This window comes from Mchenga conophoros, linkage group LG6 (genome assembly GCF_057382185.1).
Source record: "Mchenga conophoros isolate Kocher_MC1m ecotype Shallow Benthic linkage group LG6, M_conophoros_male_GT1.1, whole genome shotgun sequence".
Lineage (NCBI taxonomy): Eukaryota > Metazoa > Chordata > Actinopteri > Cichliformes > Cichlidae > Mchenga > Mchenga conophoros.
The window spans coordinates 8,030,566-8,055,788 of record NC_140531.1 but is presented as its reverse complement, the minus strand read 5'-3'; the positions used below and the strand labels follow the sequence as shown (position 1 = coordinate 8,055,788).

The 25,223-nt window shown below is 40.9% G+C and overlaps 1 protein-coding gene across 1 annotated transcript; it reads left to right on the top strand.

Annotated features, from left to right (window-relative positions):
- The first annotated feature begins 2,227 nt into the window (after positions 1-2,227).
- Positions 2,228-24,357, top strand: LOC146572028 (E3 ubiquitin/ISG15 ligase TRIM25-like). The gene is made up of 9 exons (XM_085276062.1): positions 2,228-2,877; positions 4,033-4,128; positions 9,299-9,379; positions 9,510-9,662; positions 11,493-11,652; positions 12,713-12,751; positions 16,535-16,609; positions 18,609-18,686; positions 19,829-24,357. Exons 1-9 carry the CDS (start codon positions 2,278-2,280, stop codon positions 20,365-20,367), a joined length of 1,821 nt encoding a protein of 606 aa, XP_085132188.1. The 5' UTR covers positions 2,228-2,277; the 3' UTR covers positions 20,368-24,357.
- The last annotated feature ends 866 nt before the right edge of the window (positions 24,358-25,223 follow it).

The window sequence follows — 25,223 nt, the reverse complement described above, 5'->3', positions numbered from 1 at the left end:
ACCTTCACTATCACACCTCCCTCTCTCTCATTCACACACTTATTCTCTGTTGCTTCGATTGAATTTCATTTCTCTTCTCTCCAGAGCATACCTCCACATCCCCAGGTTTTCTTTCACCTGCTTCCCACTTTCACTGTAGACCGCAGTATCCGGTGTGAACATGATAGTCTATAGAGACCCCTTCCTAACCTCACGTGTTAGCTTGTCCCTTTTTTCTCCATGTCCGCCACAAGCTGTAGTGTTAATAAAACTATTCTGTCTTTGCATAAGCCTCGTGGATGTGCAGAGTGTTGCCAGTAGATGTCACTGCCACCACATTCAACGACTGAACAACTGAAATTCACTGATGGCTGTTGATCTATATTTTAGTTAAAGCTTCTCTTTTTAAAAGGCCTCACAGAAAAATAACCTTTTTTACAAGTTAAAAAATATTTTAACAGATGTTAAAATTTTAGAGGTTTATACTGTTTATATATAATATTTCAGAAAAATTAGAAATGAGTAACATTTATTAACTTTAGAGTTTACAAAGGTAAGCTTAAAAAAACCAAACCAAGTTGGCAAACACATTTTGCTTAGTCTGTGATACTTTGGGCTTTACACAGCTTGATTAATACACCACTGGCAAATCTTACATAGATCAGAAGTGGCCCACACCTGTATCTAACAACAAACAACCTTTATTTGTCACATACACAATTATACAGAGTACAACATGTAGCAAAACTCTTGTGTCCGAGCCGCAGACATAGCCTCGCCATTCCAGGAGTTGGTATTAAGCATGGGGGTCTAGCCAGGACCGGGTGGGAATCGAACTTGTGAACCCAGCGGCAAAGGTGTGTAGTCTTACCACCACACAGGATCCATCGCAGATTGGTTAGAGGGTGCAGACTTGACTTTTTCAATGACAGCTGCAGCTACTGGGGATCGAGCTAGTCTGACTCGCCTCTGGATCTTGGAAGTGACAAGACTTTTGCCCAGTTCTTCCAGGAAAAGCCGACGTTGGTACAATTTGAAAGAACAAGAAACGAAAAAGAAAGGATGACCAGTACTTTGGTCAACACAAAAACTGGAATGGGTCAAACTGATCCTTAACATAAAAGAAGGTCATCCTGAATCACAATCATCAGTTTAGGTTAATTACAGCCCAAGAACAGTATTGATAGGGGCCATATTTAAAGCGAATGTCTATTGCTACTGTGGAAGTGACGTAAAGACATTGATTTTATTTCAAAGGTTTCTGGCATCCTTTGATAAATGGCACTTTACCCAGTAAAAGTTTGCTATTCTGCATCTGTGTGATTTTGAGTGACAATAAAAAACTCCATGTATTAATACTAATTTACACCATACAGCCCTACTCCAAAAAACTGTCATAGATTTAACTGTGAAGTTGGGTTTCAAAAATAAGTGTTTAAGGTTTTTAGAGCATGTTAGCAGTGCCAGCACAGAACAGACCATCATGGTTGCTGCTGATAGACTTGTATAAGTTTATGTTAGCAAACTACTGAAACAAATGATAACTCAGTGTAAAAGAAGGAAACTAAAACAAAAAGGAAGTCTAAGCATGTACATTTTGTTTTAGTTTTATGTTGTTGTTGTTTTAAGTGCTGGATAGCTGCACAGTAATAGGAAAATCCAGCTGTTAGCCCTAATGTTAGGGTTTGTAGAGGACTTTCTTGAACCATAGCTTCCCCTGACTCAAACGGGTTCTCCTCCACACTGTCCTCATTTATAAAATGTTGACAAACTGAAGTATTACGGCTAACAGGTGCATTTTTCCCATTTCAGTGCAGCCAGTATAGGCCTACTGCTAAAGAAACAAACAGTAAAAGTAGATCCTGAGTATTTTCCACTGAGTTAACATAGACCAATTTAAGTCTTTCAGCAGAAACCAACCAACCGGCACAGTGAAGTCATGTTCTGTACTGGAGCAAGATGGTGCTAAATATACTTTGAACACACTTATTTCTTAAAACAGCTTCACAGACGGTGTTAAATCTGTGATAGTTTTTTAGAGTAGGGCTCCTTGGTGTAAGTTAGCTGTAGAGTTTCCTGTCCACCTTAATGCATACATGCCTGTAAGACAATAATCAGGGCACGAGGGTGGCGCTTAAACTAATGGGAGGTATGACATTGCGGAAGGCTATTCCTGTCTGCTTACCACGCCTCTTCACAATAACGTGGAAGTCAGGAAATGCTTGTGTTAATATCAGGAACGGAGTGATCGGGCAGCTCAGAGCCGATCCGGGGAAGTGGACGGAGCCGACCGCTGAGATGGCTCAGGCGAATATCTCGGTGACGGAGAGCCAGTTCAGGTGTCCCATCTGCCTGGACATCTTGAAGGACCCGGTGTCTATCCCCTGTGGACACACCTACTGCATGGCATGCATCAACAGCTACTGGGACCGGGTGGACTCGGGTCAGTTCAGCTGCCCTCAGTGCCGGGACACGTTCAGCCCTCGGCCGGTGCTGCGGAGGAACACTGTGCTCGCCGAGGTTCTCGGCAAACTCAAGCTGAATGAGATTGACACAGCGCCGGAGGTCTACCTGGGGGGAGTCGGGGAAGTTCCCTGCGACTTCTGCACGGCGGAGAGTAAACTGAGGGCGGACAAGTCGTGCCTGGTGTGCCTGGCGTCTTTCTGCAAGCTTCACGTCCTGCCGCACCGTGAGGTCGGTACTTTGCGACGCCACAAGTTGGTGCCAGCGGTAGAATGTGTGGCGGAGAAGCTGTGCGCTCAGCACCGCCTGGGGCTGGAGCCCGAGGGGAGCGGCTCCGAGGCAGGGGCTGCGGTGGAGTGGAGCGGGTACTGCCTGCTGTGCCAGGCCGACCAGGAGGAAGCGCCCAGTGTGGAAGCGCAGAGAGCTAGGAGACAGGTACTGCTGAGAGAAACTCTGAGTATCGTATAATACAGCACAGAGTTAAGACTCTCACATTAAGTCAGGATACCCCGAAAAGTGTGTGTGTGTGGGGGGGGGGACCCTCAGTGGGAAAGAGCCACATAAAATTTCTGTTCACTTCTAAAAAGAAAAACATTGTTCATCAAACAAACAGGAAATACTTTCTTCTTCTCTTTTCTTAAAAATAAACTTAGTAGTGTTGAACTGAACTTACAGAATCCCCACAAAATTTACTGCAGATAATAAGCTGCTAAGTACGACTTTAGTATGTAGGAAGAGTCCAAACAAGAGTGAAATCGATTAACTAAATAGATTTAGATTTATAACTATTGCACTGTAAGGACGCCTTACAGCAGCAGTTGGCTGAGGTGATGCCACAGAAGTTAAATCATGCAAAATTATGTCTCAGTACCTGGACAGAGAAGATAAAACACACTCTGTTCTGTGCCAAACACCATCAGAAATAATAGCTGCACTATTTAACCCTGCTCACAGCTTCTCTTAATGCTTTCCAACTTTGTGGATAGCAACTACAATAAAATCTTCTTCTTCTTTTTTTGCATTTTAAAATAAGCTGCATCAATGCATCCATAATTTAAAGTTAAACCTGAGCATAATGAGCATACATGTCCTTTCATTATGTCTGCAAATAATTTGATTTGTTAGGTTTAGGAAAATCCTAACAGTATAGTTTGTTGGTTCCCAAACCCAACCCAACCGCACTGAAAACAACCATTATTAATATCAGTTTCACCTTTATCATAGCCATCCATATGATGTTTGTGGGTGTACTGTGGAGTATTTTAGTAGCAATTTCCAAAGCTGCAATTTACAGTAACCATCCAGATAATTTTCAATGGTGGTTTGCAAGCCAACTAATAATTAGTTAGTAATTACCTCTCAGTTTAGCACTTATTAATGATGTTGCTTATGAACAGTTATCAGTCTTTTAAAAGATAAGGCACTTGTATAACAGCTGTGTTATATATGAGATATTTTACGAGCTTTCACCACATGGACAGTAATTCCCCCGAATGCAGTAAAAATGCTCATGCCAAATATCTGAATGGATGTCTTATTCTCTAATTGTTTGTCTGTCCGCCTCCATCTGTTTCTCTGTTTGTCTGTCAGCTCCAGCTTCAGGAGTCTCAGAGGATGGTCCAGGGGAGGATACGGACCGGAGAGAGAGAGCTGCAGGAGTTTCAACAAAACTTGGAGTCTCTCAAGGTGACAAAAACACAAACACACCCAGTATGTCCTGATGATTCTGTGGCCTGTGGGTAGTTCTTGGTACTGGGAAATTAACTGGTACACCAGGAACTTACCTGGAAAATGTTAGCTGTTGTCACCCAATACCTCAGCTTCTCTTACAGAAAGGACAAACTCATAGACACACCTGTGTCACAGATCAGTAGAAAACTGCTCATTGGGTATAGGTAAATGTATGTATCATGGTAATTGGGCTATTAATATCCTTAAAAGATGACTTTTCAAGTAGTAAATGTAATTGTAACAGGACGTCTTTTTAAAGTTAATGACTGGCCGACCAGATGTAACCTAATGTCCATAGATGTCTAGTACTTGTGGTGTATCGCACTAATTAACAGAAACAAACTAATCCATCAGCCTCTAACACGGGCTTGCTGAAACTTTTGACCACTCTTCTGTGATAAATGTCTTCATTTTAGTGGGCTTCAGCTCTCCTGTTCCCACCTTTGGATGATCTAACATGCCTAGGACCATTACCATTGTTGAAAGTTCCACTATAGTCTCAATTTCAAATTTCAGACATGCCTTCAAGCTTTCTTCAAGCAGTTTGATATGATGCCGATAGTTTTCTAGCTCTCCATCCGTTGACATGGCAATGAACTCCAAAGCATGACATTTCCATCACCATGCTTCACAGCAAGTGTGACTTCCACTGGCACATCAGCTCCTGGGCTGAATTTGCTGGAGCAACCAGTCGAATATAAAATTAATGCTGACATCTGTTTGAAATCTATGCAACTTACACTCACTGGACACTTTATTAAGGACACCTTGCCTGTAACAGGCTGGACCCACTTTTACCTTCAGAACTGCTCTAGTTCTCCATGGCATAGTTTTGAAAAGCTGCTGCTCTGTTGGCTGCACATCCATGATGTGAATCATCCCAAAAATGCTACAGTTTTCATTGGCTCGACTCATTTTTTTCACACCACCGTGTTGCAGAGCGTAGTGTGAGATGGAAACCTGCTCAGTCCTCTTTGTGTTTTTAACACTGTAATATTTCATGAAACTGACCTTGAAATGAGTGTAGAGAGAGAAAGTTGGAAAGCCATTAAGAGTCAATCAATTCAAAGGGAGACAGGAAACCATTGGAAAGATGCAGACACTGTGAAATAACTTGGTGCTCTCCTTTACTTCTTTCTGTTCAGACTTTTGTATAAAAATCCACAATTTTTGTTTGTTTGTTTTTACAAAATCCTGTAAACTAATGATTCATATGTTCTATAATGACACTGAGTCTGCTTTAACTGAGAATTATGTGGGTTTTGAAATTACTAATAATAATTTAATGTCTTTTTTTTTTCAATTCCAGCTACTTGTTTGACATTCAGTATTTTTAATGTGTCCTGTTTTTAAAGAAACAGGATATATATATATATATATATGTACAGTGGGGCAAAAAAGTATTTAGTCAGCCACCAATTGTGCAAGTTCCCCCACCTAAAATGATGACAGAGGTCAGTAATTTGCACCAGAGGTACACTTCAACTGTGAGAGACAGAATGTGAAAAAAAAATCCATGAATCCACATGGTAGGATTTGTAAAGAATTTATTCGTAAATCAGGGTGGAAAATAAGTATTTGGTCAATAACAAAAATACAACTCAATACTTTGTAACATAACCTTTGTTGGCAATAACAGAGGTCAAACGTTTACTATAGGTCTTTACCAGGTTTGCACACACAGTAGCTGGTATTTTGGCCCATTCCTCCATGCAGATCTTCTCGAGAGCAGTGATGTTTTGGGGCTGTCGCCGAGCAACACGCACTTTCAACTCCCGCCACAGATTTTCTATGGGGTTGAGGTCTGGAGACTGGCTAGGCCACTCCAGGACTTTCAAATGCTTCTTACGGAGCCACTCCTTTGTTGCCCGGGCGGTGTGTTTTGGATCATTGTCATGTTGGAAGACCCAGCCTCGTTTCATCTTCAAAGTTCTCACTGATGGAAGGAGGTTTTGGCTCAAAATCTCACGATACATGGCCCCATTCATTCTGTCCTTAACACGGATCAGTCGTCCTGTCCCCTTGGCAGAAAAACAGCCCCATAGCATGATGTTTCCACCCCCATGCTTCACAGTAGGTATGGTGTTCTTGGGATGCAACTCAGTATTCTTCGTCCTCCAAACACGACGAGTTGAGTTTATACCAAAAAGTTCTACTTTGGTTTCATCTGACCACATGACATTCTCCCAATCCTCTGCTGTATCATCCATGTGCTCTCTGGCAAACTTCAGACGGGCCTGGACATGCACTGGCTTCAGCAGCGGAACACGTCTGGCACTGCGGGATTTGATTCCCTGCCGTTGTAGTGTGTTACTGATGGTGACCTTTGTTATTTTGGTCCCAGCTCTCTGCAGGTCATTCACCAGGTCCCCCCGTGTGGTTCTGGGATCTTTGCTCACCGTTCTCATGATCATTTTGACCCCACGGGATGAGATCTTGCGTGGAGCCCCAGATCGAGGGAGATTATCAGTGGTCTTGTATGTCTTCCATTTTCTGATGATTGCTCCCACAGTTGATTTTTTCACACCAAGCTGCTTGCCTATTGTAGATTCACTCTTCCCAGTCTGGTGCAGGTCTACAATACTTTTCCTGGTGTCCTTCGAAAGCTCTTTGGTCTTGGCCATGGCGGAGTTTGGAGTCTGACTGTTTGAGGCTGTGGACAGGTGTCTTTTATACAGATGATAAGTTCAAACAGGTGCCATTCATACAGGTAACGAGTGGGGGACAGAAAAGCTTCTTACAGAAGACGTTACAGGTCTGTGAGAGCCAGAGATTTTCCATGTTTGAGGTGTCCAAATACTTATTTTCCAGCCTAATTTACGAATAAATTCTTTACAAATCCTACCATGTGAATTCATGGATTTTTTTTTCACATTCTGTCTCTCACAGTTGAAGTGTACCTCTGGTGAAAATTACTGACCTCTGTCATCATTTTAAGTGGGGGAACTTGCACAATCGGTGGCTGACTAAATACTTTTTTGCCCCACTGTATATATCAGTTGTATATTTTGAGTTCACTGTGACTGACCAACTCTTTTGTTTTAACGTTAAGTTATTTACAGCTGTAAAAAAAATAATACATGCATACGCTCGCTTTTAAATTAGTCAAATGTTATTTTAATTGTTTTTGATTTTCTCTCAGGTCATCATGTTGTTATTGTTATTATGCAATGTAGGCAAGACTCACGCAAATTTTTCCCCTGCACACCAACATCCTGCCCTCTGGGGATCGTGTTAGTTCCAAGTACAGTGCCAATTTGTATTCTAGTTTCTCTAACACCCTTTCAGACTTCCAGGAAAGCTATTTCTCCTCCCTCCCCCGAGCATCGTCTCCTTCCATCCACTCTTGGGAAGTCACTCTATCCGCTCACAGTAACCTCAGACAGATACCCTGCCATCTTGGCTTGTTGCTCTGGAGGTTGAAATTGTAATCGTGTGATTCTGGTTAGTTTGCCTGTTATATTAGCAAATTAAAAAATATTTTTAATTTTAATTTTAATTTTTAAAAATAATAATTTAAATGGTAATGGATCTACTTAAACGTGCAGGATGTTAAATGTTTATATTTAGTGTATTTTTACTCATAAAACCTACAAAGAACTAAATGGGAAAATTTTCCGTTCTGTCCCAAAAGGTTGAAATCTGAACTTCCCACATATCCACAATGTAGTTTTGTAATTTAACAAATATAAAGTGTAATATTCTCTTTAAAGTGCTGAATTGGTCAACATTTTTTGCAGTGAATATATTGGGATAACATTTTCACCATATATAAAGAAAAAAAGAGTCCATAAATTGAGTACTGTGTAATAAAGTGATATGACACAGGGAATAAGAATTGAACATGCTAGCTGAAATGTATTTTATACTTGCTAAAAAAGTCTTTGTTGCTAATGACACCTTCAAGATACCTCCGGTACAGAAAAACTGCACTGCTCCGATGTGATTTTGGTCCATTCTTCCACACAAGCTGTCTTCTGATCTTAAACGTCCACCATCATTTCATCTTCAGCATCCTGGTTGATGGCAGCAGATTCTTGTCTCTGTACATTGCTCCATTTATCCTTCCTTCAGTTATATGAAGTCTGCCAGTGTCTTATGTTGAAAAACAGCCCCGCACCATGATGTTCCTACCACCAGGCTTCACTGTTGGTGGTTTATGGGTTGATGTGCAGTGCCACAATGCTCTGCGAGTGTAATATGTGGCTACATACTACAGACTGTGTATAAAAGATGGACCTAACCACAGCTGGGCAATGATGGCAACCTTATGTCCATAACAAACCTGTTGGTTTGTGATTTCCACATTATGAAGCCTCAACATTAGATATAAAAGTTACTATAATGGGTGAACTAAGTAATGCTAGCACACTGCATCCGTAAATCGTGCATATTTCATGCACAGTCACAAATAAATGCTAATTGATGCCAAATAACAGACTAATAAAACACAAATTTTACTCACCATGCCCAAGCACTCAGGGAGACACCAACACTAAAATAGACGAGGTCTATTTTCAAATTACCAAAGGTGACGCCTAACTGATGGCTGCTAGCTTCTTCTGGGCGTGCCATCAGTCAAAGCTACCTCGCCTTAGTACGCCCTAAAAAATTCCAAACAAGTGAGTAACACAAAAATTCACTTACCATACAGTTATAGTAAAGGTGAAATTGATATAGATGTTAAATAAAGTGTTTGCACTAGGCCATAGACCTGTCAGTGTCACTGCTAAAGGTGGATATTTTAACATGGGAGTCTCAGTGGATCCACTCTTGGACGAAGCCTCATTTGTTTTTTTGGCGTAATTTTTCGTCACCAAAGTTTTCTGCTTGTTAATTACCCATATAATTGTGTTCATTGTAAGAAAGTTTGTATGCCTGGATGAAACTACAATAAGCATGTCTTAAACACTGTGAAATAAGAATTTTTCTCACTCCTAATGTAGAGAGTGAGGCCATTCGAAATGACATGGGTTTCTTTTTGAAGTATGTCATGAAGATATGTCTGTTAATATATCATAAGGCTGTTGAGGATGCCATCAAAGAGTTTTCCAGAAGATTGCATTCTCTGCTTTATGCCATCTTTAAATACATGCTCTGTTCTACTCTAATGTGCGTCTTTTAGGTGTCGGCGTCTGCTGTTCTGGAGGATGGTGAGGCTCTGTTTGCTGATATGGCACTATGCCTGGAGAAAACCAAGGCGGAGGTGAGTAGCAGGAGCTAGAAGCATAAGTTCTAATATTGCCAGTATTTGCAACAGTAGCAGCTCTGAGGAGAATAATGTGAAACGTTCACAGTTTTGTAAGGGAATTAAATCTTCTGCTTGTGTGCTGTAGGCCCGAGCGAGGCTGGAAGCGAAAGAGCGCGCAATCGTGGCGAGAGCTGAAAGTGACATAGAGCTGATGGAGAAGGACCTGGAGGAGCTGAGGAGGCGAGACGAGGAGATCAGCCAGCTGCTGCAGTCTGAGGATAATGCTCATTTCTTACAGGTGAGGATGAATGCAGTTTGCTGGTTACAAAGGGAAGGAAGTTTGTTACATTATTATATAAGTTTGTTCATGGAAAGACACTAGGTCGGCTTAAAAGTCATTCTTTAATATCACTTACTTATATACTTACTTAAAGGAGACCTGTTATATGTTTCCTTATTTTCTGCCATATGCTGACATTAAACATGGCTAAACTTGACAATCATGAGGGACACATAAATACATGTGATCTTTGTGAGGCAAAAAGATTTCAGACTGCTCTAAACGTTCAGTTCCCGAAATATTTTCCTTTACTTGTGGTCCTCTATGATGTCACTGAGATCAAACATAGTCATCTAAGGCAGCGGTCCCCAACCCCCGGGCCTCGGACCGGTACCGGTCCGTGAGTCGTTTGGTACCGGGCCGCGAGAGTTGAGGCTCAGGTGTGAAATGTCTGGTTTTCAGGGTTTTTATCGGTTTTCAGCGTTATTTTGTTATCGTTTTTTCATTAACTCAGTTTTCCTGGGTCTTTTCACGTGTGTTATGAATAAATCTTCTTTTTTTCTGTACTGGTACTAGTTTTATTTTGTTGTATTTATCCGCGACACCTTAAAGGCCGGTCCGTGAAAATATTGTCGGGCATAAACCGGTCCGTGGCGCAAAAAAGGTTGGGGACTGCTGATCTAAGGCACACAGCTCTGGTTATGAGCACAGAAGCCCCTCCCATTACCTACCAAACCTTCTGTTTCTGAGTCTCAACCAATCAAAAAGAAGAAAGCTTAAAAAGAAGGTGGCCACACAGGGAAAGGAGCTTAAACAGACAAGACAGAAACGAATTTGGGTAGCTGCACCAAGGCCTAATATAAGATGCATACACTGCTCCCAAAATTTAAAAAAAAAAAAATCAGATTTCAGTGAAGCAAGCAACTCATGATGGATATTCTTACTGATGTGGATTCAATAATGTGTTAGGAATTAGAAGATGCCACATCATTTAAAGGAAATGAAAAGACACATCAAAAATCAAAATGAACAAATAATGAGGTAGGTTAGTCCATTTTGATAAAATTTAATTGCAGCAACTCAAAGTAGTACTCAGTAGTTTGTTAGGCCCTCACATGCTTGTATGCATGTTTTTGGCAACTCCAATACAGTCCTTGCTTATCACCTGTCCTTCACAGCAAACTGAAACAGACGTTGTAGGTCACTGGACACAATCCCATGTGCATCATGAACGTGCAGGTGCAAGTGTTCGGTTTATTGGTGAAGTTGTAGAACTTTGTAATTCCATGACGGGTGAGAACAAACTGATAAAATATTGAACTAACTTCAGAGTAAAAGAAAGAAAAGACTTCATTCTCACATTTGAGACACTGGGGCTATCAGATGTTCTCAATTGTTTCCAGAAAATCATCAATTATCCAAACGGCTGCTGATTGATTATCTGTTATTGGCTCATCAATTACAACAGAATTGGTTGCTGATGTGCTTTAAAGGACGCCTGCACATCGCCCACTTTTACTCTCGATTGTTCTCACTCAGAAAAATCAAATCGTTAGCAGCTCTTGTATTGGATACTCACCCATTACTGTTAATGCATCCTGGAGGACATAAGAACTCACCTGAGTGGGTACTTAGAAAGATCCAGTCAGTGTGTGAACGAGTTATGAGCAGAAAGAACGGATGAAAGGAGAGAATGAGTCAGCAGTGGCTAGTGGAAAAAGACGGCAACTGCCTAAGTGTTATTTTCAAATTTAATTGTACGAGGAATTGAGGGTGGAGGGTGGGGGGGAAGGCGGGCCAAATCTGCAGCGCCTGGAGTATAGTTTCACTCTTTTCTCATTGGCTCAGGCCACCCAGCTGCTCTGCATGCCTTTCGCCACTGGTCGGCACTCCGGCACCCTCAGCCTGCCCACGGAGGCCTTCAGTGGTGCCAGGAGAGCACTGGGCCACCTCCGTAGCCACATAGAGGAGGTCTGCAGGGAGGAGGTCGACAAGATCACCCCCGCAGGTAGGTAGCACCACCTGGACTCAGGATGAGCTTCAAAGATGCTAACACCGACTCACAGTTAGGGATGGGAATTGATAAGAATTTAGCAATTCATTATCAATATGACTTATCAATTCTCAATGGCTCTCAATGAGAATATCACATTACCATTACATTCATGGGAATTAATAGCATGCCGAGTGGTCAAATGTTTGTGCATGTTGGAGGTATTTCTCCTCTTTGTTGTGATCAGTGTTGGCGTCATTACTCAAAAAAGTAAATAAAAAAAGTTATTGCAGATATTACACAGAGCAATTTTCTAAAAAGTAACAACGCACGTTACTTAATTACACCCAGGAGAAAGACATTTGTTATACTACTCATTACGTTCCTTTCATGTTACTTTGTAAAATGACCTGAAACACTGTCAACAATATAAACCTACAGCCCCACACACCAACACAGATCCCTGTCCTGATGAGCACACACGTGACTCTTAGTATTTTGGTGTCAACACAGAGCTGACAGCACAAATCAAAGATGAAAACCAACACAAAGAGACTTTAGAGCGGTCGACACAGGAGTTCTACTTTAGAAATGTGGACAGGTAGAAACAGGGGCTGCAGCCTGACTGCTCATCAGTTTGTTACCTGTTGAAGTTCACCAGCGGCTGACTTCACAGCAAATGATGGCTCATTTTAGCACAGTGCTGGACTTGGTCAGCATTTACTCAGCTTTGACGTCAATCTGGGCTCTTGGTTAGCTTAGCGTTGGCATTCTGTCTTTGCAGGCGCTTGCTAAGAGCCAAAGTTGTAATGTAATGTCCATATCCACGCCAAAGACACACGAACTGAAATCAGCTGGTCGTAGCAAGAGTGCAAGAGGAATCGATAGGCAGGAAGATTCCAAGGAACTGGCCTACTGGGAACCGGTTTTTGTAGAGAACCGGTTCTCGATTCCCATCCCTTCCCATGGTCTATATTCGGATCATATCACAAGTCCATTTATGGATTCATATACATATATGAGCTGTATGTGCACTGTATTATTATTATTATTTTTGTTATTATTTCTCTTCCAGTTAATGATAACTACAAATCTGGTGGAGAGCATGTAAAAAGTAAGCACAACAAACACGACACACACAAACATGCACAGTCAAAGCTCAGGGTGACCCGTTTTTACCAGGTTTTCTATGACCTTTAACACCGAGTGGAATTGTTAATCATTGATGCTGAAGAGGACCAGGATGAGCTCCTCTCTATTCTAATCTGTTCATTTTGGTGTCATTTGAAGCAGCACCGTCCACATTATATTAGGGGGTTAGCACAAAGATAGTGGAGCTAATTAAGACATGATGTGATTAAGGGATTGTAGTGTGGATCCATCAGTGTGAGCACTTTCTGCAGTAGTCTCCATATTATAGAAAATATTTCATTGCTGTAAAAAGTGTGAAACAGTTTTCTTGCAGCAAAACCATTACATTAAAATTCAGTGTGTTAAATACGTTGCAGCTGTTTATGGACAAACTTCCGACATTTTATCGTCCCATCCTTTCACTTTTTTATAAGCATGTTAGCACGCTGAGATAGTGGACACTGCATGTTACCATGTTGCTGATAGCATTTTTCTCAAAGCACTGCTGTAACTGCAGCCTCAAAAAGTTGCCGGCATAACTGCAGATTTGTTATTAATTCATTTTTTATATTTTTTTCCTAAGAGCTTTTTTAACCTCCTAAGACCCAAACTCTTCCATGGCAGCATTTTTAATTTCTCTTTGCTATTTGGGCTGATTAGGACCTGATGAATATAAAAACAAAGAATTACGTGATTTTTTTTTTTTTTTTTTTTTTTTTTACCTTATTTTTGTTTCTGAGAAAAATGAGATTCACATATGAGGACATTCACATTAAATTTCGATAGAACAGTGGCAGTGTAACGTCCTTGTCCGTGGATATCAGGCCCTTCTGCAGCAAAATTTGGTATTTTGGTCTAGACAACCCAAAATGGGTAGTCAACATATGTGGACGCCAGGTCCTAGGAGGTTAAATTGTTTTTTTGTGGGGGTTTTACAGGGAGTGCAGAATTATTTGGCAAATGAGTATTTTGTCCACATAGAATAGAATAGAATAGAATAGCCTTTATTGTCATTGTACAGAGTACAACGAAATTGGAGTGCCACTCCCTTGGTGCAAGTTTCAATAATAAATATAAATGTAAAATATAAAAAGTACAAAAAAAACAATCATCCTCTTCATGCATGTTGTCTTACTCCAAGCTGTATAGGCTCGAAAGCCTACTACCAATTAAGCATATTAGGTGATGTGCATCTCTGTAATGAGAAGCGTTGTGGTCTAATGACATCAACACCCTATATCAGGTGTGCATAATTATTAGGCAACGTCCTTTCCTTTGTCTGTGAAGGTTCTCAGTCATCCAGGTCATCGTAGTCAAAGGAGCTTGACAATGGGGATGACAATGTTGTTGCGTCTGTCCTTCTTAGGACAGCGAGAGAGGATAAGAAGGACAGACGCAACAACATTGTCATCCCCTATGTAGCCGGTGTATCAGAGAAACTCAGGAGAGTTTTCTCCAAGCATGACATCCCAGTGTATTTCAGACCCAGCAACACGCTCAGACAGAAACTGGTTCACCCGAAAGACAAAACGCCAAAACACAGACTTAACAATGTGGTGTATGCTGTACAGTGCAGCGAGGAATGCTCAGACCTCTACATTGGAGAGACCAAACAGCCACTTCACAAGTGCATGGCACAACACAGAAGAGCCACCTCCACAGGACAAGACTCAGCAGTCCATCTGCATCTTAAGGATAAAGGACACTCTTTCGAGGATGCCAATGTTCACATTTTGGACAGAGAGGACAGATGGTTCGAAAGAGGAGTGAAAGAAGCCATCTATGTCCACTGTGAGCGACCATCTTTGAACAGAGGCGGGGGTTTACGACACCAACTCTCTGCCATCTATAATCCAGTTTTGAGATCCCTTCCCAGACGCCTTAACGCCCACTCACATCCTGGGCCATCTGACCTCAGGAATTCACATGATAAGGTGGGGCCAGGTTTCACAATGAACACACCCGAAACTCTGGCTGATTGGGACCCACGCCCAGTTTCACACCTTGGCTCAGGCGATTAGAGGATCATCAGGGGGTCCTTTTGTCCCTCTGTGGGGGGTCACTCCCACTGGGTTTATATCTGGGACTCTCCACCATTTGACCTTAGAACTGAAGAAGCTTCTCGGATGAGAGGTGAAACGTCTTCAAGCAACTTAAAGAAGTCCAGACGCTTTTCTTTCCAAGCTCCTTTGTCCTTTCCTTTGGCAAAATGGGTCAAAAGAAGGACTTGACAGGCTCAGAAAAGTCAAAAATAGTGAGATATCTTGCAGAGGGATGCAGCAGTCTCAAAATTGCAAAGCTTCTGAAGCGTGATCATCGAACAATCAAGCGTTTCATTCAAAATAGTCAACAGGGTCGCAAGAAGCGTGTGGAAAAACCAAGGCGCAAAATAACTGCCCATGAACTGAGAAAAGTCAAGCGTGCAGCTGCCAAGATGCCACTTGCCACCAGTTTGGCCATATTTCAGAGCTGCAACATCACTGGAGTGCCCAAAAGTACAAGGTGTGCAATACTCAGAGACATGGCCAAGGTAAGAAAGGCTGAAAGACGACCACCACTGAACAAGACACACAAGCTGAAACGTCAAGACTGGGCCAAGAAATATCTCAAGACTGGTTTTTCTAAGGTTTTATGGACTGATGAAATGAGAGTGAGTCTTGATGGGTCAGATGGATGGGCCCGTGACTGGATTGGTAAAGGGCAGAGAGCTCCAGTCCGACTCAGATGCCAGCAAGGTGGAGGTGGAGTACTGGCTTGGGCTGGTATCATCAAAGATGAGCTTGTGGGGCCTTTTCGGGTTGAGGATGGAGTCAAGCTCAACTCCCAGTCCTACTGCCAGTTTCTGGAAGACACCTTCTTCAAGCAGTGGTGCAGGAAGAAGTCTGCATCCTTCAAGAAAAACATGATTTTCATGCAGGACAATGCTCCATCACACGCGTCCAAGTACTCCACAGCGTGGCTGGCAAGAAAGGGTATAAAAGAAGAAAAACTAATGACATGGCCACCTTGTTCACCTGATCTGAACCCCATTGAGAACCTGTGGTCCATCATCAAATGTGAGATTTACAAGGAGGGAAAACAGTACACCTCTCTGAACAGTGTCTGGGAGGCTGTGGTTGCTGCTGCACGCAATGTTGATGGTGAACAGATCAAAACACTGACAGAATCCATGGATGGCAGGCTTTTGAGTGTCCTTGCAAAGAAAGGTGGCTATATTGGTCGCTGATTTGTTTTTGTTTTGTTTTTGAATGTCAGAAATGTATATTTGTGAATGTGGAGATGTTATATTGGTTTCACTGGTAAAAATAAATAATTGAAATGGGTATATATTTGTTTTTTGTTAAGTTGCCTAATTATTATGCACAGTAATAGTCACCTGCACACACAGATATCCCCCTAAAATAGCTAAAACTAAAAACAAACTAAAAACTACTTCCAAAAACATTCAGCTTTGATATTAATGAATTTTTTGGGTTCATTGAGAACATGGTTGTTGTTCAATAATAAAATTATTCCTCAAAAATACAACTTGCCTAATAATTCTGCACTCCCTGTATGTGCTCAGAGGGGATCTTTCTTTCTTTCTTTCTTTCTTTCTTTCTTTCTTTCTTTCTTTCTTTCTTTCTTTCTTTCTTTCTTTCTTTCTTTCTTTCTTTTAATGGAAACTCTCCAAATTTGTGAATTTGACTGAGTGGCATGTTGTTTGTTGTGACATTATTTCAAACCAAATATCATTCATACCATTCATATCTGTTGTATTGGGGAGGTGGTCGAATTCACAGTGCGGTGAACTCCAAACCTCAGCAAGTGCAACTGTCTACAGGGCAACATGCAACCAGGGGTAAGTGGCAAAAAGATAATGTAATATAATGTAATGTAGTAATACTTACTTCGTGTACAAAAACAGTCTCTCACATTTTTCTGGAGGAATTTTGGCTCACTCTTCTTTACAATGTTGCTTCAGTTCATTACACAGCATTTCAGTCAGGTCGACTTGGCCATCAAAACATCCTGATTCTTTTATTTTGAAGCTGCTGAACATCACTTCAGTTTACTTTGGTATAAAGTGGAGACTGCGAGGTGCTCGGGTCCAGTGGCTGCAAAATGAGCCCAAATCATCACACCTCCACCCCCATGCCTGGCAGTTAGTGTGGGGTGTTTGTACTCATATGCTCTGACTTTTTTCCTCCAAATGTGGTGCTGTGCATTTTGGCCAAACTGTGTGGTCTCATCTATCCACAAGTCTTGTAGTTTGTTCAAATGCAGCTTTACTGTGCTGCCATGTTTTTCAGAGAAAAGAGGTTTTCTCTCAAAAACCTTTTCAAATAAAAAGTCTTGTTCAGTACTTTTTCTAATTGTGCTGTCATAAACTTTTAGCATGCTAACTATGCCTTTAAAATCTGCTCACATTTGCTGATGATCAGCAAATCAAGTGATTTGATTAGCAGCGCCTGGCTGCTACTCACCAGCCCTATAGAAACAATAAGCATGCACTTAGTTTTTCACCAGGCTGCATAGTGTCATATGAAATGTTTCTTTTCACATGACTATAATTTAATATAATAAATATGATATATCCAAATGACATGAGATCCTGCCTCTCCCGGATCCTGGTTCTGTTGGACGTCTCTTTCTGTTAAAAGTGAGTTTTTCTTTCCCATTGTTGCCAAGCGTTTCCTCATAGGGGATCGCCTTAATTGGGGGGTTCTCTCTGTAATACTGTGGGGAGGAGACTGTTGCTGTGAATTGGTGCTATATGAATAATACTGAACTGAAATTCACTGCTTTGGTGTGCGCTCCCCAGTTTGGGAGATTTCTGTTGCCTCCTCTTGAATATCAAGGGACTTGTCTTGTTTTACTCAGTGCATCAGAGAAATACAATTATAGCCCAGGTACCTGTGAACTGACGTGTGATAAGAGGCTTACTCTCATGACAACAACAGTAAGTTACCGACAAGTAACCAGATCATGATTCAAGAAAAGCGACATTACAAGTCTTATCTCCAGTGTCACTGCATTACAGAGAAGGTCTGCATGAGATTCATAACAAAAGAAAATGTATCACAGTGGGGATTTTAATGACTTACCATTCCACCACCATGCTACGAGGTGGCATGGTGATAGGTTGGATTGCGCTGTTTGAACCCTGCTTGAAGGGTACAATAAGTGCTGTGTGAATGTGTTGTGCTTTTGGAATCAATAAAACTAGAAAGGTACTTTTAAAGGGGCTTTTAAAGTGCACAACATTACATAAGTTTAAATAAGTACAAGGTAGTGTATAGAGTTTAGCAGTGCAGACCGTCCTGCAACGCTTAATTCGATTTTCATTAAATTCTTAGATTGTACCGCCTTACAGAACCTCTAACATGGTTACAGTCTGATTCTGTTTGTTCAGAAATCAAAAATGCGAGTCCCAGAGTCAACCTAATCATGGTGTGTTCATTATTAACACGTTACAAATTTAATAAATGCCAGTAAAGGTTAAGTTATGTGTTCAATAACTACCTTCCAACCAAGCCACCCACTCTTGGTACTGCTGAACCTTGGACAGCGACGGTCAGCCATCATGATAAAGGGCCAACAGCATGAAAACGCTGCCTCTAAGTTACTAAACTGCATGTAAACATGTTTCCTATTTCTGTTTAAGCTGGTTTAAAATACAAAGAAATGTTTCCATTTGTTAACTTGAAAACTTTTGTGGTGTTCCCAACGTGCTATTCAAAATTCATTCAACATTTTGCTCATCATCCCTCTACAGCTTAAGCAAAAGAAGATAAAAAATGTTTTATTGATACAGTTTTGTTCAGCAGGCACTTTTCTGTTTTTTTGTCTCGTTCAAGCAGCACCAGTGTCGTTCCCGCTGTCGTCTCTGTCTCTGCAGGCGCCTGATCAGAGGATGAGGGCAGCTTTCCTCAGGTGTAAGTATATCATCTTTTTTCCCTTAAGTGTGACTCAGAAGCATGCTTTTTTCCTTTTTTAGTGCCTTTTTTAGTCCCTGGTACAACCATTGAGACCAAGCACCCTAATTGTCATTACCCATCTTTCTCTGCTTTGTCACCTCTTTTCCCTCAGTCTTTGCTTGTTCTGCGTCCTCCTACTTGACCAGATAATAAGAATCCTGCTGGGAAATCTGAAACCTCAGTCTAGATGCTCATTAATGATGGATGGACATCATACTGTATTTATGACTTCCTGGTCTATCATTAAGATCAGCACCATGTTCCAACACGACTGAGCCTGCTGACACAATGACAGCATTACCAGCACCTTGTCAGGGTTTAATAATTCATTTGGTCAGTGTCTGTGTGTCGTTTGTGTCCACTGTGCCAAAAAGTCAACTGAAATACTGCAAGGCTTAAACGTCAGTGGGAAAACCTCTACAACCTGACAGAGTAGACAACAGCTGGTTCAGTTCTCTGCTAAATTAGGAGGATAATAGCAAGTTTTCTCCTGATGCCAACTTTATTCTGACTTTATAAGAGGAGGAAAATCAAATGGAGAGTGGGGAGAATTAGAATGCAGCTGGTTGGTATGGCATCATGACCATCTTGGAGTTTTGAAAACACATTTGATCAGCAAGCAATGGATCTTACAGTGAAACTGTTCTCATTGGCTAGGGACTTGTCAATCACAGGTTGTTAGCTAATGAAAATATCTCCCTTTCTAATAAACAGAATGCCCAAAATTTTTAAGATGAAACTGAAATGAATTGCTCATCAGGAAGTTGTTTACAAAGGTGAGACCTGAGACACCTTTACTTCCAGACTTCTATAGAACGTTTAAATTGTCTTCACGTTTCAGAATTTAAAGTTTTATGCATCAGTTACCCTCAAACACCCACTCCTCTGCTTAACAGAAAAGTGTTCTGTAGTGTTATGGCCACCTGACGAGTTGTAACATTTCAGTCATAAATCCTTAGTGATTTATGACTAAGGATTTAGTCATAAATCCTGGATTGCAAATGACATTGCTAAATGTCATTTGCAATCCAACTGTTTCATTCAGAGCCTTTTTGGTGTTTAACTGTTAGTTTTTTTTTCTTTCTGTTTCCTTGCTCTAGTTTCGTGCCATCTGACCTTTGACCCCGAGACAGCTCATCCTACCTTGGTTCTCCTGGAGGGGCCCCAGGGTGCTCATTGTGGCGAGGAGCCACAGCCCTACCAGCCTCATCCACAGCGCTTTGACTCAGTGGCGCAAGTCCTGTGCAGGGAGGGCCAGTTTGGTGGTGCCAGCTACTGGGAGGTTGAGTGGAGAGGAGGTGGGTGGATTGACATAGGCGTCACCTACCGTGGGATCGGGCGCAAAGGTGGCGGGAAGCCCTGCCTGCTTGGGCGCAACGAGCACTCTTGGCGGCTGAGGTGTAGTCATGCTGGATATGCTGCATGGCACGATAACCGCAAGACCACGGTCGCTGCACCGCCCTCCCCCAGGATCGGCGTGTTTCTGGAGCGCCAGAAAGGAGCTTTGTCCTTTTACAGCATCTCGGACTCCATGGTGCTCCTGCACACTTTCCATTATTCGTTCTCTCAGCCGCTATACCCCGCCTTCCGTTTGGATCTGGACTCAACTCTTGTCATCTGCCCTCATGAGGGAAGCTAACTATGCCCCCATGTTTTTCCAGGACGTCTCATTTATCTTCTGGAGGAAAGGGCTGCTCGCTCTGCCAATTGATATGAGTGAGTGGTGAGGAAATGGCACTTTTCTGTGTAATTCTCTTTGACTGTAATATTCTCTTTGATAACTGCCGGGTTGAGTGGCAGAATTGCATAATTTTTTTAACAGCATGCATGTTTTTTACAGTGTACTTTATTACATAAAAGCCCATGTGTCATCATTTAAACCAGATACACACAGGTTAATAAATATACACATATACATATATATAAACTGATGCTTTCAGCAAATTGAAAATATACCCTCAAGTTGGATTTTATGCTAGCTTTAAAAGACTGCAAAAGTTGTGTAGTGCTGAAAATCACTTGGTTCCCACAGCTAATTAACTAACTGGTAACAGGCCATAGACCAGGGGTTCATCACATTGTGAAAGACTGTTTGAGCAAATATTTAAACAAGAAAACAGTTTCTCAGAAATGGGAAAGAATTTCTGGTCCATAATAAGCCATTATCATGGGTGATTTCCACATCTGTGAAAGCACCATTATTGTTGGCTGATACATGCAAGTTTGGGGGCAACACATGCTTTCAAAGCCAGTATTTTCAGGGAGGTCTGTGCTTATTTAAAGGTACAGTAAGTGGGTTTTTAATGTTATTTATTAGAAAAATAGTGTACTCAAAAATATACATAGATCAGTCAGTAATTATGCCACCCAACAAATTGATGCATTCTTATAAACTTTAAATGAATCCATTAAAAATACATAGGAGGATGCGTGGGTTTGTGGAAGGCACCATGTTGCCCACCATCTACAGTACAGTAGCTGAGTTGGACATCACCGTTCCACCTAATTGTGTTTCATGTACATGACTATAGACCGGCCAAATACATAATACACCTTACAACTTTGTATTTTACAGTTCCTTCAAACTATATCTGACTATTTAACATTTGAACATGTACATTTTTATCATTTTGTCTTTTTCTTTACCTCTCCTCACTCATTTCTAGCTTATCCTGTTCCTTCTTACCTTAACCTCATCTCCTGAACTGAAGTTAGGGTTCTAAATTAGAACTTCTAATGTGCATAATCATGCTAATTTACGATATTGTCACAATTACTTATTGTTACCAACAAGCCAGCTAAACAACAACTGCCATTTACAAGTTAACATTAGGCCAGCTAATGTTAGGAAAGTGTTTGTCACTTTCCCTGTGATAAACACTTTGTTTCAGAGTATCCCATTGTATCAGAGTTTACTTGCTAGGTGTCAAAGTCCAACATAATGCCAGCTAACAGCAGCTAACAACGGTAAAAACAGCGGTGCTTATCAGCAGCTCACTGAGGTTCGCTTCACTGACTTATCGGCTCGAATCGTAGTCCTTTCACTAAATTTTACAGCATCTACCAGAGCAAACAGCATATTGATAGCTAAATGTCGAACGGCTGTGGTCAGAGGTGATTCGTGTGTCAAAAAAAGTACTGCAAAACTGCAAAACACATATTCATTGTTTAATTCCCGATTTATTGCTAAGTGAAAAGTGTTTGTCCACCAGCAGGCACCGTAGCTGGAATTATTACACTTGAATTGAGATGATAAGTAATCAGAGCTCAGTTGACTGCAATTTACTGACATCTGGTGGTGAGATTTTACACACTCTACCTTTAAATAAGACACTGCCAGACCACATGAGCACTGTTGAACATGAGAGAATATTTGATTATAGAGCAACAGGTCTGGAAAACCGTGATAAATATTCCTCAGTCTTGACTTTGTGTTGCTGGCATCAAATTTAAAAGGACTATTTTTTTTTTACATTTTCTTTTTACTTTTAATTACAAAAATTTATTAGTTTTAACAGGAATGTTTACTTTTTTAAAATTTAATTTAAATATGGGGTTAAAATAACTTTTACAGTGTGCTGACCTTGTTGTAATATCAGGTGGTATTTGTGTTCCAGTAAGACATGGATGAGTTACTATGAGTTAACATAGAATTATAAATATGCTCATATTTTGTAATCTTTTTGAACATTTTTTGTGTTTTTGCCTCTGTGACAGATGTTTACTGGGAAAAAGCCATATTCACAGATTTACTGAGCAATGGAGTATAAAAAGAAGAACCATACACTTCAGCGTGTTTGTAGAAATCATTTGACTGGAAACATGTGCGACAGTGTTTCCCACAGATTCTAAATCAGCAACAGAGAAATATTCATTGGTTTCTCCTCCCTTTGTGTTTGATGTTATTTTCATAGGGTTGTACATTTATAGGAGTCAAAGGTTATTTTTTTCCATTATCAGTTATACTAATGTGACATGGGAAACCTCTGGGCATTTTTTCATTTAAACCTGCAGAAGTGACCTCAGCTTCAGATAAATTAAACATTGTTTTGCATTAATCTTAAATTAAATGAAGGAATAGTTTAATATGTTAAAAAAATGCTTACAGAATTCTGTTGGGAAAAGTTGTAGCACAATAAATATGGACGTACAATTTCTTAAGGTACTCAACGGGCAGGTTGTCCCACTTCTTGTTTGTTTAGCCTGAGTTCTGTCTTATCATCCTTGAATGATTCTGTTATGTTGACATTAAGACTCTGTGGAAACCATACTGGCTGTTTATCTTGCTGCTGGAGACAGCTCTTTATGACTTTTGTCAAATATTTAGGGTCAGTGATGTGCTCCAGAGGAAAACTGGGACTAATCATGAGCCTTTCCTTGTGGTACAGTGCGATGGAAAACAATCAAAAGATCCAAGTGCCTCAAACATTTGCACAGAACAACACTTGCTATCATTGCAGCACTTTGATTGCTTCTAAGTCTATGATTATAACTTTTATCTAAGCAACTCAGATTCTATCAAATCACATACATGCCGATCTCATTCATTTTTATTGATGTAGCGCCAAATCACAACAACATTCGGCTCAAGGTACTTTGTACTGTAAGTTAACACCCCACGTTAATACAGAGAAAACCCAACAATCAAATGGTGACAGTGAGAAGGAAAAACTCCCTTTTAACAGGAAGAAATATCCATCATGCAAACCCATGAGTTGGTTCGGGGTGAGGGGAGGATGACGGAACAAAAAGAAAAAACTGTTAGAGAGAGCCATTCCGTGAAAAAAAATACTTTGTGATTTTAAAACTGTGGGGTGACATAAAGAAGATCATGTCTTCCATCTGAATGGACACCATACTATAGCCACTGCCTTTCTTGACTTGGCAGGGGTGGGGGAACTCCAGGCTTCAATGGGTGGTGTCCTGTAGGTTTTAGATGTGTTCTTGATCCAACAGCTGATTTAAATGGCTAAATTATGTCCTCAACATGTCTTGAAGTTCTCCAGAGGCCTGTTAATGATAATCATTTGATTCAGGTTTGTGGACCCAGGGTGAGATCTAAAACCTACAGGACACTGGCCCTTGAGGCCTGGAGTTCCCCACCCCTGACTTAGAGGGTTGTTTTCTTTTTAAAAGGCACTTTTGCAGAGGATTATGATCACCTGACCAGACACTGTGTAGGGCCTTCAAACCAAACTATGGAAGAACCTCAGAATGCAACACAACCTCACATGTACAGATAAATAAATGTGTATATATATCATTCACAGAGCTATTAGAAAATATTTACATTTTTTTAACATGGAGTGCACTATTCCACAAGCTGTAGGCCTGTATCATGAAGTCTGTAAAATGAGCATCCTTATGTATGTTTGTCTACCCGCTGTGCTTCTGTTACTGTTATTGTTTATGTTACTTATATTATATATGTTGTCTTACCAAATGAGTTTATTCCTTTCACTCAGCTCACAAAAAAACTGATCGATCAGGGTCTAAACATGCAGTGAGTTTTTCTTAATAGTGAAAGGATTGATAGTACTTGTTAAAATGATTTATTTCAGATGTTTCTTGTATTTTTTTCCCTTGTTGATGTGCAATAAACTCTATATTTTATGATTTTCTTCCCTAATAAAATGGCTTGACCTTTACTTGAAACCAAATTTTCACATATTGAGAATTCAATTTTATTTATATAGCTCCAAATCACAACAGCAGTCACCTCAAGGCGCTTTGTATTGTACAGTAGATCATACAATAGATACCGAGAAAGACTCAACAATCATATGACCCCCTATGAGCAAGCACTTTGGCGACAGTGGGAAGGAAAAACTCCCTTTGAACAAGAAGAAAACTCCAGCAGAACCAGGCTCAGGGAGGGGCGGGGCCATCTGCTGCGACCGGTTGGGGTGAGAGAAGGAAGACAGGATAAAGACATGCTGTGGAAGAGAGACAGAGATTAATAACAGATATGATTCAATGCAGAGAGGTTTATTAACACATAGTGAGTGAGAAACTGGTGACTGGAAAGGAAAAACTCAATGCATCATGGGAATCCCCGGCAGCCTACGTCTATTGCAGCATAACTAAGGGTGGCTTCAGCATCACCTGGTCCAGCCCTGTTACGCCCCACTTAAAAACGAAGTGTTGACTGGAGTGAGGGGTAACACAAAGTGAAAGAGAAAACATGAACTACTGGAGAATAGATGTCATTAAACATGATTTATTGCCCGAAACTACTACAGTAAAAATAAACACAGGGAAGCTCTCTTCTTCAGGGTCTCCAAGGCCAAAACAACAAACAAAACACCCCCTTTAGCTAAAAATCAAACCAAGTACTCTCTAACCAAAACAAAATACAATGGCTGAGCTCCCTGTCTAACCAAAACAGGAGAAAACAGTTGAAACAAAAATGGCAGAGAACCCCTACCTGCTTCCACAACGATGAACTAATTAACACAGTAAGGGCACACCTTTGCTTACAATAAAAGAAAGAAA

What these genes read in the sequence shown, in the direction of transcription:
- LOC146572028 (XM_085276062.1), top strand. Translation starts at nt 2,278, where the DNA reads ATGGCTCAGGCGAATATCTCGGTGACGGAGAGCCAGTTCAGGTGTCCC. An exon ending in AGGGCAACATGCAACCAGGG is followed by an intron (nt 16,610 to 18,608) that starts GTAAGTGGCAAA and finishes GTCTCGTTCAAG; the next exon opens with CAGCACCAGTGTCGTTCCCG. An exon ending in GAGGGCAGCTTTCCTCAGGT is followed by an intron (nt 18,687 to 19,828) that starts GTAAGTATATCA and finishes TCCTTGCTCTAG; the next exon opens with TTTCGTGCCATCTGACCTTT.